General features: G+C 47.4%; 4 protein-coding genes across 4 annotated transcripts; 1 reads left to right on the forward strand and 3 right to left on the reverse strand.

Annotated features, from left to right (window-relative positions):
- Positions 1–809: 809 nt before the first annotated feature.
- F5Y00DRAFT_242683 (GPN-loop GTPase) lies at positions 810–2,271 on the forward strand. The gene is made up of 2 exons (XM_048008555.1): positions 810–1,106; positions 1,257–2,271. Exons 1-2 carry the CDS (start codon positions 1,059–1,061, stop codon positions 2,121–2,123), a joined length of 915 nt encoding a protein of 304 aa, XP_047862785.1. The 5' UTR covers positions 810–1,058; the 3' UTR covers positions 2,124–2,271.
- Positions 2,272–3,704, reverse strand: F5Y00DRAFT_242685 (uncharacterized protein). Its single transcript, XM_048008556.1, has 2 exons — positions 3,172–3,704; positions 2,272–2,978 (listed from the first exon to the last, which is right to left on the reverse strand). The coding sequence occupies exons 1-2, from the start codon at positions 3,212–3,214 to the stop codon at positions 2,455–2,457; spliced, it is 567 nt and encodes a 188-aa protein (XP_047862786.1). The 5' UTR covers positions 3,215–3,704; the 3' UTR covers positions 2,272–2,454.
- Positions 3,705–4,873: 1,169 nt separating this feature from the next.
- F5Y00DRAFT_271516 (P-loop containing nucleoside triphosphate hydrolase protein) lies at positions 4,874–13,097 on the reverse strand. Its single transcript, XM_048012812.1, has 6 exons — positions 11,431–13,097; positions 10,552–11,373; positions 9,922–10,397; positions 6,729–9,870; positions 6,399–6,680; positions 4,874–6,239 (listed from the first exon to the last, which is right to left on the reverse strand). Exons 1-6 carry the CDS (start codon positions 12,953–12,955, stop codon positions 5,272–5,274), a joined length of 7,215 nt encoding a protein of 2,404 aa, XP_047862787.1. The 5' UTR covers positions 12,956–13,097; the 3' UTR covers positions 4,874–5,271.
- Positions 13,098–13,410: 313 nt separating this feature from the next.
- F5Y00DRAFT_271518 (uncharacterized protein) lies at positions 13,411–14,910 on the reverse strand (the record flags this gene model as incomplete). Its single annotated transcript, XM_048012813.1, has 2 exons — positions 13,411–14,519; positions 14,568–14,910. 2 exons carry the CDS (start codon positions 14,908–14,910, stop codon positions 13,411–13,413), a joined length of 1,452 nt encoding a protein of 483 aa, XP_047862788.1.

Genomic DNA, 14,910 nt, shown 5'->3' on the forward strand with positions numbered 1-14,910 from the left:
AGCTCATTCTCAATTATCCATTACCATTGATCCATTCGGGACCCTTGGCTGCCACGTCTGCCCCTCTCGAAAACGTGCACTAGGTCCACCGATTGACAGGGGCTCCAACTTCGGCACCTGTCTTGGAGTCTCAAAGGTCTACCACACTGCCACAGTAGTCGGGCTGACAGTAGTATGCTACAAAAAATCGGTCGAACACTTTCGGCGTTCGGCCGGCAAGGTTTACATTCATATAATACAGCCCGGCTCATCATATATCCAATAACTGCCCTTGCAGCTATTGCGTGCTATATAGAGCACTAGGTCGACTTTACTAAGCGAAGGATTCTCAGCCCTCCTTCGCTCTATCTCTCGTACCTTGGATTTTCATGCCCCAGAAGCAAGGTCCGCAACCGGTGGCCTACAAAGCTTGCTTACATGTATTACACCTTCGTAACCCACCTTATATTCCTGTAGCATCTCGGGGAGTGTGGCATCTCAGCACGGTACAGGATGGAACATTTTGCCGGAAAGCGGTAAATTCCATTGGCATCGGAGCGGTCCATATTCCGGAATTTCAGAGTCGAATTCCGTCAAGGCGGTGAGAGAATATTTAGCTTCAGGTACATACTATAGTAAAAATCTAGGTATAATGCCCATCAAAGCTAATCGTGACACTTATACCTGCAAGATTAAGATACAAGATACATGTTCATATTCATCTTATTCTTTATGCAGTAAGAGAGGAAGCTTACGAGATAACTTGGTCAGCTCAGCCCCACTCTACATTTTGGACCCTCAGTCTCAGACCCTTTGATTCTAACCCTTGCCCCTCCACTATCCTGCTATCTCAACCGTGCATCATGCAGTATCGTTTTTACCCCACCATCTAAGAAAAATTCCTCGACTGGCGCTGAGTGTTTACTATGTACGCCACGGTCAAGACGAGGCTGAACACTTACTAGGTCCAGTCTTACCAGGCATTCCGTTATTCCCTTATCCGATCAACTGAAACCGCCCAGGCTGCGACGTAATCGTCTCATCTAGATATTAAATAAACCTTGGTAATACACTACATCATGAGTAAGTTTGGGGTTATGGTAATGGGCCCCGCCGGGGCTGGCAAGGTATGTAATGGTTTCTTCTTTGCGCTACGTGTAACCTTCCCTTATCATCACGATGCTTGTCGAGTTTATCGAGCTTGTTGAGATGCTTGCTGGAGCTTTGTGCTATCTGGAGTTCGGATGATGGATCAGTATTAACGTTGCCGTCCAAAGTCTACCTTTTGCGCCTCCCTCATAACCCACCTACAACTTAACCGTCGCTCTTGCTTCTACGTCAACCTCGATCCCGCCGCCGAGTCCTTCGAACACACGCCAGATCTAGACATCAAGGATCTAATATCGCTTCAAGATGTCATGGAGGAGATGGGCCTTGGCCCGAATGGCGGTCTTATCTACTGTTTCGAATTCCTCATGGAAAACCTCGATTTCCTAACGGAGGCATTAGACTCCCTCACTGAGGAGTATCTAATCATTTTTGACATGCCCGGTCAAATCGAGCTTTATACCCACGTTCCCATCTTACCCGCCCTCGTCCGATTCTTAACACGATCCGGCTCTCTTGACATTCGGCTCTGTGCTGCCTATCTCTTAGAAGCTACTTTTATCGTGGATAGAGCCAAGTTCTTTGCTGGTACTCTGAGCGCCATGAGTGCCATGATCATGTTAGAGGTCCCTCATATCAATATTCTGTCAAAAATGGATCTCGTGAAAGATCAAGTCCGCAAGAAAGATTTGAAACGATTCCTCACGCCAGATACTGGTCTACTGGATGATGACCCAGATGAGCTTGCTCGGCGAAAGGCAGAGGGTGTGACAGAAGAGGAGGACGAGGCGGCAAACCCCCAGGACAAGGACGCCGTCATGCGAGGTTCAAGCTTTCGACAGCTCAACAGGGCAGTTGCAAACCTGATTGAGAACTTTAGCATGGTTAGTTACCTAAAGTTAGATGTGCAAGATGAGGACAGCGTTGGGGCCATTCTCAGCTATATCGATGACTGCATTCAGTATCACGAAGCTCAAGAGCCAAAGGAATTAAAGGACGATGAATTTGACGACATGGATGATGGTATGGACGGGTGATTTCTTAGTAGCGGACAAAAAGGATTTGCCCAAGTATAATTCAAAAAGAAATATGGCATAGGGATTAATCACTAAGGGCAACGTTGGACACATGTAATTGCATAGCGACGGCGTACTGGCTTGAGGCAATTCAGATACCAAAAATTGGAGTACATTTGGCACATACTGCATACTGTCATGCTGTTTATTCATTCTGTACAAAAAGAAAAGAAAAAGCAATTCGTAGTCATAACTCATTCCCAACCCGTGATAAAACCATTAAACGACGAGATGCCCTAACCCCTTTTTTATTTTTCAATCACACGCGTAGCACTAACCCTGTCCCGAGTCATCACCAGGCACTATTTCTCGACCTGGTGTAACCTCCCGAAGGTGCTCCCCGGGTCCCAGCAGGGGCTCCACCGCGCTTGGTCTGGGCATCAAACTTCTGGTATTCAGACCACCAGATATCCTTGACAAGAGAGGCGTAGCCGGCCAACTTGCTGACAAAGACAACCACATCGCGGATGGTGGCTTCGGGGCCTCTACCCCAGACAAAGGCTAGCAGGGCGAAGAATAGAGCCCAACCCATAAGCCGGAAGGCTAGACGCGTTACGTACATCATGGTGCGCTGTACGAAGGATATGACCTGGATGACAAGCACGAAGGCGGCTAGGACAAAGGCAAGGACGACTAGGTCGGGCGAGTCGTGCAGGGCTTGCATGCCGCGCTGGACGAGGGGCGCGAGAACGGGCGATAGTGTTGCGGTTGCTTTTTGTGTGAGGGTGGTGGTCTGTTGCCATATGGCTCGAAGGGCGGTCTGTGGGTCCTGCATGTGGGCTTGGATGAGGGTGAGGGTCTGTTCGGGCAAGATGCCTGGGGAGGAGGAGGGGTTAGCGGCTTGTTCGGATAGATATTTAGGAGATGAAGATGTGGAGTAGTGTAGGTGTGTGTGATAAATACTTCGTAGCACGGATAATAATGATATAAGACGGGGGAAATGGATTGAATGATTGAATAGAGATGAAGTTATTCTGAACGTGAAACGCGGTGAATGAGAACTACATACCTTGTAAGGCGTCGAATAACGCGGAATCACTGCCTCGGTCCATGGTTGGGATTGTGTTTATGTGTATTTCGTCCGGACTAGCCTTCTCTAGGTAGGCAGTAAAAGGAATGCGATGGTGCGACACCGAAGCTGTGTCGTGAAAAGTGAATATCGCAGAGGGAAAGAGCCGAGCTGAGCTGGGCTTGTTTTCGCTGAGAGAATCGGGTCACCGCTAGACCCCTAGAGCTAGCTACCTTGATTGAGAAAGCTAGAAGTGATAGGTATTGTACAAAGACGCTAACGGTGGCGAAGGACGACAGAGCAAAGGTGAACACGACGTCGACCTATGCGATAACAGATAGTTGTTGTCGTTATGTATAGGTAGGTGAGGGAATAGATGGGAAAATATAACACGTCGGCTGGATTGTGGGAGGAAAGAACAAGTTTACCGAGCTTTGATGGTGGTGGTGGTGGTGGTGTGCAACTCTCTCTCTCTTTCTCTCTTTTTTTTTTCTATGTATTATTTACTGACCCCAGGTCGACAAATGGGTTCACGCGATTGGTAACAGGCGGTGATGACGATAACTGGCGATAACTGGCAAAGAAGTGGAGGGATTTTCGCACGGCAAGATATGATTGGCTTAAATGCGGGTTCTAGAGCAAGGGATGATGTCTGTGCACAGGGTTCTTTGTGGGTCTGCCTTTTTTAAGGGGTCGCGAGATCTCGATTTTCACGTGCCGTAATGTCTTTCTCTTTCTTGTCATTTGTTATTCGGAGAATTAAAGTAACCATGTGCCTTATTCGAGGAATACATAGGTGTACATACCTATATATATCGAAGAACAATCGTGATGATTCCTCTCAATTTTTTACATTCGATGAAGATCTAGGCAGGAAATTGTCAGGGTTAAAACCTAACATGCACCCTGAATGCATCGTCTGGTTCCTTCTGGGGCTCTCCACGGTCTTTGTCCACGAATCTGACCTATCAAACTCCCCGAGCGCTGGCCGGGCATCGGCTTGCTTAAGAAATCAGGCGTTGTTAGCGACATGCCCGACTTCCTCTGCAGCATCATACGTGTAAAATATCCATTATCCAACATTTCCAATATCTTCATTTGATGCCTGAGTGGGACCCCAAGTTCGAGACCATAATTCTTCGCGCTTTATTGTAGTACCGAATGCTGTTGATGGCGTTACTTAGTTTAAGGCCCCACGGCTCCACCTGGGTCACTCACGTTCGTCTGTCACGTTCACGATATAAGCTTCTGTTAGAGTATTGTCATTATAGGTATGCGATCCGCGGGTAGTTGGGGCAAGAATATTATCAAATATTTCTAGTAAGGCCAGAGTCTCGTAGGTAAAAGAGGCACTTTTACTAAATTAAGTTTTTCTATGTCGCTCTATTGTAATGTTGCTCTATTGTAATGTTAAAACTACTATAGAATTATGCAGTGAATAGTATATTCTTAGCCTTTTAAATTGTCTACATAGGCTTCATTTACTTGAAGTCTTTTGAGGGGTTGTGATTGATATACTAACTATAATTGCTTAGTTGAGAGTGTGGACACCCAGCCGAGTCTACCTATTATCGTGAATATCGGACTCTCTTAAATATATAAAAGTGTTAGTTTAATAAGTATAATGGGCTCTGAAAAAGGTTAAGGGTCATTATATTCTAACAATAGCCCTCATCTCTATTCTTGATCCTTCAAAGGTTCACCATCCTGTATAGCCCGTAGAGAGTTACCAAGTAATAACTGTAACTAACAAGAAGCTCTTATTGGTTCTCGTACTAAATCGCACCAACAGTGACTGGATTCAGACATGGCCTTTTCTCTCTTCATTCCAAGATCCAGCTAGACAGTTACTTAGAACGTAGACATTCTCATACCGTATCATGATTCATGACATCCACATCCTTACCATGACCATAAGAAAAACCACATGCGCCATGAACCTAATCTTCTAAAGTGCCAACTTAGTAGTGTACAATTCCCAAATATCCATACACGATGCATCATCATATCCCATATATCCAGCTGAACATGATCACGCCAGGCACCTCCTTTCCCTCGATATAGGGGTCTCTCTCCTAACTCACACCTCTTCCACCAAACTTAAATCCCCAACTGCCCATTCGACATAAAATGCGAGCCCCCAGCACACCTATACCCATCTCCCTGCGGAATCCACTCGTAACCCACCGGACACCTCCCCATCCTCATGAGCTTCTCCTGCATCGCCTTCTCCTTCTTCACCCGTTCCTCCTGTTCGCGACGTGCCCGCTCCGCCAGCTCGTGTCTCACACGCGCCTCCTCCAGCTTCCGCAGTTCCTCGCGGCGCTTCGCCTCGTCCTTTTCACGCCGCAGCGCTTCCTCTTGCAGACGCAGCTGCCGCTCGAGTTCCTCGGCTTCGCGCTTCGCTTTGGCGAGGTCGAGCTGCCGCTGCTCGAAGGCCGCTCTGTCGCGCTGCAGTTGCTCCCATACTGCGTCGGAGACGCCGGCGTCGCGGATGCTGGCTTTGCCTTTTGGTGGGCCGCCTGGGCCGTCCGAGTCTTTCTTGGGGGGTTCTTCGTCTTTTTTCTCGGCGGCTGGAGCCGTGTCTATCGCGGTCGCGGTTGAGATCTTCGGCGGTGGTGGAGGGTCCTGGAAGGCTTGCTGGAGGGGTAGGGAGGAGAATGGAAAGGGGTTGGGGTTGGCAGTCTTGGCTCGCTTGGTGCGTTCGTCGAGCATGGTTTTGATGACGTCTATGACGATATCCTCGGGTACCGTGCGGCTAGGATTAGGCGTTTTCGACTTCATGATCTTGGAGAAGATGGACTTGACGAGTGTCTGTACATCGCGAGCGTTGCCCCAGGATGGTGTCTGCGCAAGTGTGCCGAATAGACTTAATAGTTTGCCGTCTAGTGTAGGCGATGCCTCTAGATCCTTTGTGTCTAGCTTCTTCTTCTGTAGGCATTGTAATAAGAGGTCCCGACAGTGGCGTGGTGGAAGGTTAGGGAAGGAAATTGTCTCTGGGAATCTGCTGGTCAATCCGGGGTTTTGGTTCATTAACCGATTAATGTCATTGTCGTAGCCCGCGAGAACTAGTATTTAAAGTCAGCGGTTACGATTTATAACGGTATTGGGAGTAGCTTTGAGCTATAGTTGATTTAAATCATAGTGTCGTAATATTAAAACTCATCTTCGAGGATGTAATTTAGGAATTGGTGCAAGAAAGATAAGCACTCTAGGATGATACTTACTGACTACAAGTTTATTGTGGTAACGTTCCTTGGTTAGACAATCGACAATCTCATCCATCGCTTCCTTGGCAAAGTGACCTTCGGCAAGCCTATAGGCCTCATCGATGAAGAGTACTCTTCCCAGGGCTTCATCGAACTTCTTCTGGACTTTGGGTCCGGTGTGGCCAACGTATTGGCCTATTAGATCTGTTGCCGAGCAGTCCACCACAGTAGCATCCGCGAGGAATCCCATATCATAGTATACCTTACCCATTCTTCTCGCCGTCGTAGTCTTACCGGTTCCTGTCATGGATTAGAAATAGTTAATACACGCCGGGGAAGGCGATTTACCTGGCGGTCCACGAAAGAGGAACCCGAAGGGGATTTGTGAACAGGGATCCATATCCATGGCTTTCATGTTCTGGACGACTTGTTGGTAGCCTTCCAACTGCTCGACGATTTCTTCGCACCCAATAACATCTTTGAAAAGCATACGGATATTAGTTCCGGCACGCTCGCTTCTGTCGAATTCAGGGTCAATATCCGCAGGAATTAGGACGTCGGTGTTCTTCTTTTGAGGGGACATCGACAGACGTTTCTGTTGACTATCTTTAGCCCGGTCGAGGATGATATCGACTTCGCCCGCATTGCCAAAATTGGGTCTATTACGCGCACGTCGGAGGACTTCGCCAACAACCCTCTTTGCAGGTTCTCCGGCCCTAAATCCCTGTTGTTTCAATTTCAGGTCGAGTATCTGCCGAAGTTCACCATCATCATAGTCTTGGAAGTTGAACCCAGATGACATGGGGAACCGTCGTGTTAAACCCGGATTGACCTTTTGGAACATATCCTCCATCATCTCCTTGTAACCGAGTAGCAAGACACATCTATCTTCGAGTGCGGTACTTTGGACTTCGGCAACGATGGTATCCACAACCGCTGTCTTATACGGGTCACTAAAGCCCCCTGAATCTGAACTCCCACCAGCAAGCATGTAGGCTTCGTCGATGATAAGAACCTTCCCTTTAGTAGACTCGAGAATAGCTTTAGTATTCTTCTCGGATTGACCAAGGGCCGCGCCAACAAAGTCTGATGGGTTTTTAATGACGACTTCACCATTGCTCAAGAGACCTAGGGCTTTCAATATCTTGCCGTAGAGCTTTGCAACTGTTGTCTTTCCAGTTCCAGGGTTCCCGAAAAAGACTTTATTCAAAGAGCATTCGACAGGGGGTTGTTCCTTCAACTCTCGCTCGTAATTTGTCTGTAGGCGGTCGACGAGAACCATGACCGACTGCTTGACCGAACCCAGTCCGATCATGCTTTGGAGTTTCTGCCAGTCTTTATTACTAGAAAATTGCTTGCTTGGTTCTGGGCCGATGAGATCAATTTTCTGAAGCAACAAGTCATTCGGTCGGTTTCCCTGACGCCTCTCGTGATGTAGGCGATCCGCCTGTCTTCTGAGGATAATTGTCAGTACGTTCTCCACCTGGCGGGCGTTGCCGAACCCTTCTCTCCCTCGACCGCGACCAATACGCCGCGCCGCAACCCGCATGTACAACCCTTCAGATCCGCCCTCGACCTGCATGCGGCCGTTGTACTTCTTCGTCAGCTGATAGTTCATGATTTTGAGCAGTTCATCATCTTCGTAGTCCTGGAAACTCATCTCGATGGGGATACGGCTAGGGATGCCTGGATTGTGGGCGAAGAAACCCTCCATCTGTTTCCGGTAGCCGGCGAAGACGAACACAACCTTGCCCGTGAGGTTCTCTATCTCTGCGAGAAGGAAGTCAAGCACCTGAGCGCCACCAAAAGAACTTCCAGACACAATTTGGTAAGCCTCGTCCAAGAAAAAAACGCCACCACCTTTTTCAAGGATCTTATCTATCAACGCCTGGCAGCCCTGTATACCGTCATTAGCCAACCTTGAGCCGGTAGTCTCCTCAAAGTGGTCACCGGGGATCGCCCCAACGGAAGATAGGAACTTGGCGTATAATCTGGCAACTGTTGTTTTGCCTGTGCCAGGATTCCCTAGCAAGGCGGCCCCGAATCTTTCATTTTTGGTGTCTACCCCCTGGCGAACGGCGGTATCGATCCTTGCCTTTATTGCTAAGAACTCCTTCTTCACACTCTCTAACCCAATCATCTGAAATAGAGAGTCGAGAGCTTCATTGAAAGCATTCTCGTACTTCTTCTGATACTGCCAATCTGTTTCGGCTGCTGAAGGTCCCCTAGATGGGAACGGCTGACCTTGAGGGGTTCCCGGTGTGCTACCACCAGGGCTATCATTCTCATCGTGATCAACGTGCTCACTATTGTGACTATCATTTTTACCATCGTTTTTACCGTCATTGCTAGCGCTATTGGTACTGCCATCATGACCATTCCCGTTACCATTGTTAGTATTGTTCTTGTTGCCGTTGTTGTTGTTATCATCATCGTTATGTTTCGTACTCGGAGTGGATGTATTCTCGGCAGGCCATTGGCCTGGCATGTTCTTGGTAGGTGGGTTTTCAGGTCGAGGTGTTTGGTTATCATCTTTACTAGGCTTGCCTGAATCCTTAGTCGGTTGTCGCTTACCTTTGGTGTCTGGTACAGGATTGCTATTGTTAATGACAGGTTTCCGGGCCTGTTTTGTCAACTCAGCAAGTTCAAGGCGATGCTGCTGTAGAGTCTGCTCCTTTATTCTCTCCTCCTGGGCATCTTTAATGATCTTCCTCTGCTTTTCGATGTCTTCTTGGAGGACCTTCAGCAGCTTGGCGTATGCGAGCTGCTTTGCTTGCCGCTCAAGTTCTAGCTCTTTGTCTCTGCGGGCTCTTCGGGCCTTCTCTTCCTGCTCTCGACGGCAAACTTGACAGGCGGGTGGGGTCTTGTTAAAACAAGCCCATGTCAGTTTATGCTTCTGTGGACAATGATCGTTGATGATCGCGTCGCAAGGCATTTTGGAATGGTCGACTCGTATATGACATCGCTTCGAGCACGTATGCTTACCGCAAGATAGCAACTCGTTGCATGGCAAAGTGCACCCCCCGTCTGGGCAGTAAAATTCAAATTCATCAGGTGAACGAACAATATGCTTCGTCTCTGGGTGCTTTTCGCATCTTAGCGGGAATCCGTCCTGGATTCTCCCATCCTTTTTCAAATGGTCAAACAATCTTATCCATTCATCTCGCCCCTTCTTAGCATTCATGAAGGTGCTCGCGTTACCGATCATGATCAACGCATTTCGAGCTCTGGAAATAAGCACGTTGAGCCGTTCTGGGGCACACATGAATCCAATATCTCCATCGTCATTACTGCGAGTCAATGAGGCAACGACGATATCACTTTCTTCTCCTTGGTAATTATCTATAGTTGAAAGTCGAATAGCCGTTTTATTTACTTCTGCACTTGCGGCTGGAATTTCTCCGGCTTCGACAAGATCGTGGGAGTCGAGGTCGTTCAAGGTCGGATCATGGTCCTTGCTGAGTTTGTTCCTGAGTAATGATAGCTGGCCCTATGGTATATTAGCGACTTCATGCTATGCAATTATTTGATCGACACTTACTAGGTATGGGGTCAAAATTACTATATTCGAAGTTTTATAATTTTGCTGTCCCAAGTAGCGAACACACTTCAAAACCATATCCGCTTCGAAAATGTTCTGCTTACTTGATCCAGCGGTGGGATCAAGCTTGTCGACAAGAATATTGTGCTTCGCTTCGAGGTTATTATGATTGATGAAGACAACATTGTCTTGAAATCCCAAAAGTTGTGGTCGACCTTGTGTATCGTTTGCGTCTTCCAGATCAGGATAATTATGTCTTATCAAAGCCGAAATCTCTGGCCTCATTCTGTGTTGGTTTAATAGTGTGCAATGCGGTTGCCCCTGGACTATGAGCCGCTCAAACAACGACCGGTTGAGATCAAACCCGTGTCCAGCTTCCACGGTAAGCTTGAAGTTCTTTACCTTCGGTCGAAGCTGCTTGTGGTCGCCGATTTGGATGAGCTGTTTCGTGCTAGGCCCCATAGCCGCGAGGATGTCTTGAATATCTCGAATTAGCGACTCATACTAAGAGAACAAGGCAACAGGATTTCTCTGTTACAACAGTCGACATATCTTTGCATAAACATGGATGACCACAGATATACCTGACAAGGGGATAGGGGTTGGTAAATAGCTTTGGAATATACGTACGGCTTTCTAAGATTTCTCCTGCCTCCTCAACGATAATAATCCCGGGCGCAGCGGACTGTATCTCTTGTGCATACATTGATGCTGCCGTAGTAGTACAGCAGATAATCCGCTTGCTCTGAAGAGTTTGCTCTGTTTTCTCCTTTCGCAAGCTTTGCAAGGTCTTGTAGGTTTTGTTGAAGTCAGTAATCCACTTGGCGAGCGTGGAAATCCTCTCTCGATGAATTTCGTGTTTCCACTCCTCGATCTTCGCCTGCCTATCTTGCTTCTTCATGGCCCATACCTCCTTAGATGAAGCTTCTGACTTATCCTTAGCGAACGGACCGGGTTGCTTTCCATTTGCCCAGAGGTCGAAGAGATAGTCGGGTTTCATCGAGGCACCTTTCTTTCCAACACGGGTCTCGCCATCCGCTGCTTCTGGAATTTCGAGCGCATCAAAAAAGTGACTCTCCGTGTCTGAGAACTCGAGAAATTCCAATAGATCATTATGAGATATTCTTGCTTCCGAAAAGGAATCGAAATGTTTTTCTACTCCTTCAGCCAATGACTGCAACTTGGCTTTCTCGGCGTTAATCAGGTCGTGCCGAGTCCTCGATAATCTAACATAGCCGGCCGTCTGAGAATTTTTCAAGGTAAGAGATTCAGTTCGATCAGTGAACTTCGATCCAAGTCGGACAATAGCATTGCGGTCAATCCCAATGTCGAGCAAGTCCTCAATGAATTGGTCAAGTGCATGGTTCGTGAATGATAAAACCAGCAACGTCTCCTTTGTTTCATCGAGTAAGATCTTCGTTAGAAGAGCGCCGACCAAGGATTTTCCAGTTCCTGTATTATAGGTTAGAGTTTATAGCCTTATAGCAGCCGTTCTCGGGACTTTCATACCTGGTGGACCTTGTATCTGGCATGTTTGATATTGTAACCCGTATATGAGGGCTCTAACTTGCGATGGATCTAGGTTGATGTTCTTTTCGGCATTAATAAGCCGCTGTAAATCAGTTGGGGTAGCTAAAGACGCCTCCAAGGCATCGATGATGGCCTCCGGCTTAATTGGCGACTCCTGTGGTTCCTTCGAACGAACTAGGATATCGTGGTCAAGTTCAACATCAGTCTTCCGCTTAAGTCTCTCCAGGATTGGCTCGTAGGCGAAAATAGGGGTTGAAACAAGTAAAAAGTCAACTGTGCCTCTTTGCAAAGCAAGCAAAAGGTCTGCAAGCATACTATCTTCGCCTACAACCTGTAAGCAGATACGAGGTGGGTTAAGCGATAGTTTGTCTTCGTTCCTATCCAGAGATGCAAATGCGAGGAGAGCATCATCCTTCATAAAACAACCAAAGCTTTGGTGCTTTAGGAATGCTGGCGTCTTCTTCAACTCCTTTTTCCTATCTTCGATGCTCGCTTTCTTCATGTTCAAAATATCCTCCGAGCATCTGAGCACTAGATTGCACGGTCGGTCGTTTGTCATCGATTCCTTGTGTATATCCTCCAACGAGAGATCTTTAATGACCATATTTCTCCAATTCTGCCTTCTGGCTTTGTTCCTCATGTTCTTGAGATCTTCGCGCATATCTGCGAGCATATCTTCTCTAAGGAGACGGAACTGGTTATCGAGATGATCAAGCGCACGATTTATGTTCCCTTCTTCGAATGCCACCCCAGCCTGCATGTAGAAGGGCCTCTCGGTAGATTCCATCTCGGCCCTAGTAGGAAGGATTGAGATATCATGGTAATTAGCAAAGTCGTTATCATGGCGGCCCCCTGGACTAAATTTATTGACCAGGTGAGAATTCGCAACAGACTGCGAAGGCTGGACTAATGCCCGGATCTTCTGAAATATGCTTCCAGATATCGGAGATGATGATTCCTCGAGTTTCTTGAGAGTGTCGTCCTGGCAGAGCGACAGTGCAGTTTCTCGGAACTTGGACGACCGCGGCTGTGGCAATAGTATTAACTGCAATAGTAGCCAAGCGAAGCCTTCCACGACTTGAGTCTCAAGTTGATCAGACTTTACGTTCTGGATTAAGCTATCCCAGAATAACGATGGGTCAACCATAACCCAGAGGACTTGGTTGAGGAGTTCTCCCTCGCAAACCCTCTGCAGGGCAGGGTCCGCGAGGAATTTCAAGAGATTGGAAACATGACTGTTGATGAATTGAGGGGAGGTATCTATAGTTAATGACTTATGGAGGGCTTCTTGACCACTTTTTGACGAAGCCAATCTCTCGATGCAATCTGGCCTGTCAGTTCTGTTCACAATGGACTCAAGGAACTTTTGTGCATCTCTAACCCCGGTTACTTTCCCTTTCCCTTCAAGTATTCTATAGAAAAACTTGTCAAGCGCTCGAGATCGGAAGCTAGTGTCCTGATCTTGATTTGGCGATGGTCCGCTCACAGCTGCTTGGTATGACATGGCGCTGTCGTCGATAATGAGCAATGTTACCTGATTAGAAGATTGACGAAGCTTTAGGAGAAAGTAAGGACATTACTTCTTCCACCAAAAAGAAGTAAAGCAACATAAGGCAAACAGTTGAGACTTTCTACTAGTTGTGGTGACAGACTTGATGCCCCTCGATTTTCGAGTCCAAGTCAATAACGTGGCTTTCGAACCGGCAGGCCGCATTATCTCATATAGGTACCTATCATATCTCATATTTCCATAGCCAACATGCATACATGTAACACAGTACCGTGCGGGATTCAACTCGATCATATAACAAGTGTCTATCATTTGGCCTAAGTGCGGAGTAAATTATGCCTATCATGCGGGCACACGAACACAAACACGCAAACGCGCGAACGCGCAATAGAGAAAATGGGAGATTCCTCATACTACTCGATGCTACTTGATGCCAACACACTTCATCTTTAGGCACACTTACCGCAATATCCGCAGCTAGGATCACACGCTGTGAAATCTAGCGAGAAATCATCATCAGAATCATCCGATTCGTCAGATTCGCCCTTCCGAGAAAGCAGGCTGGGATAACTGTCGTCCTCGTCCTCATCACTCAAGCAGGCTGTGCCATCGCTGCCTGGTCCCTGATTCTGCCTAGCCCATATATCCCTCCAATCACTTGGAAGTACTTCCCGAGGTTTACCGGCCTGCTCCCTTAATTCGAGTGGTCCTGAGTCAGTTCGACACAGTTCGAGCTTCAAATGACCTGCCCGTTTGGCCTCAACAATCAATTGGCGTAGAATGGAAGCGAATTTCTGGAGTTCGGATTGATGGCTACTTTCCCAATCGAGCAATTCTTTCTCGACGGCTTTTTCTTGAACATCTTCGAAGTTTCCTGTAACGTGATATGCCGTGACGAAGTTAGGAATTTGACGAAGCCATAGCCTAGGCAATTGCTCATCCATATCAACTGGCGCACCGACTTGAGATCTTGCCTTAGATCTCGTCTTAATTTCAATGATTGACTGCTGAGGTATGATCGCTCCGGCTGTCTCGATAGCGGGGGATTTTGAAAGGTTCAAGCCATCTAGTTTAGTAGTCGTAGCAGTGAAATCCTCTCCATCACTTGCTAAATATCCGTCGCATTCAAAACGAACGAGACATTTCAGCCCGCTGAAGGAATAAGAGACGATACGCTGATGTGATTTTGTTTCCCGCATCTTGGGTTCATAAGAAGTGAAGGAATCTAAGAAGGAATGGCCATATCCACGGACGTCAGGAATAACTTGATCGCGACAGTTACGAATCAGGAATAAAGTATCTCCAACCATTTCAACATCGAATCTGAAGGTTAAATTGACCGATCGTACGAACCGGAGAATGTCTCCTAGGGAACTCGCGCAACCCATAATGTCAACTCCTGAAGTGTCAAACCCTTCATTCAGAGAAAGAAGGGAATGGACAGAGGGCAGCATGGGGTGTTCGGGAAATCTTGCTCCATTGTGATCTCGAAGATAATCGCCACGATCTCCAGGAAGCTGCGAAGGTAATTGAGGTGGCGTCCATTTTGCTGGTTCTCCTATTTATCGTGTTAGTATTTTGGTGGCTATTGATATTGGTGACATACCTGGAACGATAATTTTGGGTGTTTTAGAGTCGACTAGAGAGTACGATGCTGCGTATTTGCAATCGCTAATCTTCGCATCACCCGCTTGCGTGTTATAATTTGAAGCACTTCCTAAAGTAATCTTCGTGATAAGCCGGCCGAGAGGGGCATCATCAATAGTACTCCTAGATGGTTGATCTTTGTTTCGGCTCGAGTTAGGACCTTGTTCTCTCCCACCATTGCCTCGTCCTCGTCCTCGCCAGCTACCACTACCACTACCAGTACCGCGACCGCGACCGCCACCACGGTCCCGCCATTGACCACGGGCGGCGTTCGAAGGCCCTCTAGGAATCAGCGTGCTCAT

Source organism: Daldinia vernicosa, assembly GCF_022497035.1.
Source record: "Daldinia vernicosa strain CBS 139.73 unplaced genomic scaffold F5Y00scaffold_39, whole genome shotgun sequence".
Taxonomy (NCBI): Eukaryota; Fungi; Ascomycota; class Sordariomycetes; order Xylariales; family Hypoxylaceae; genus Daldinia; species Daldinia vernicosa.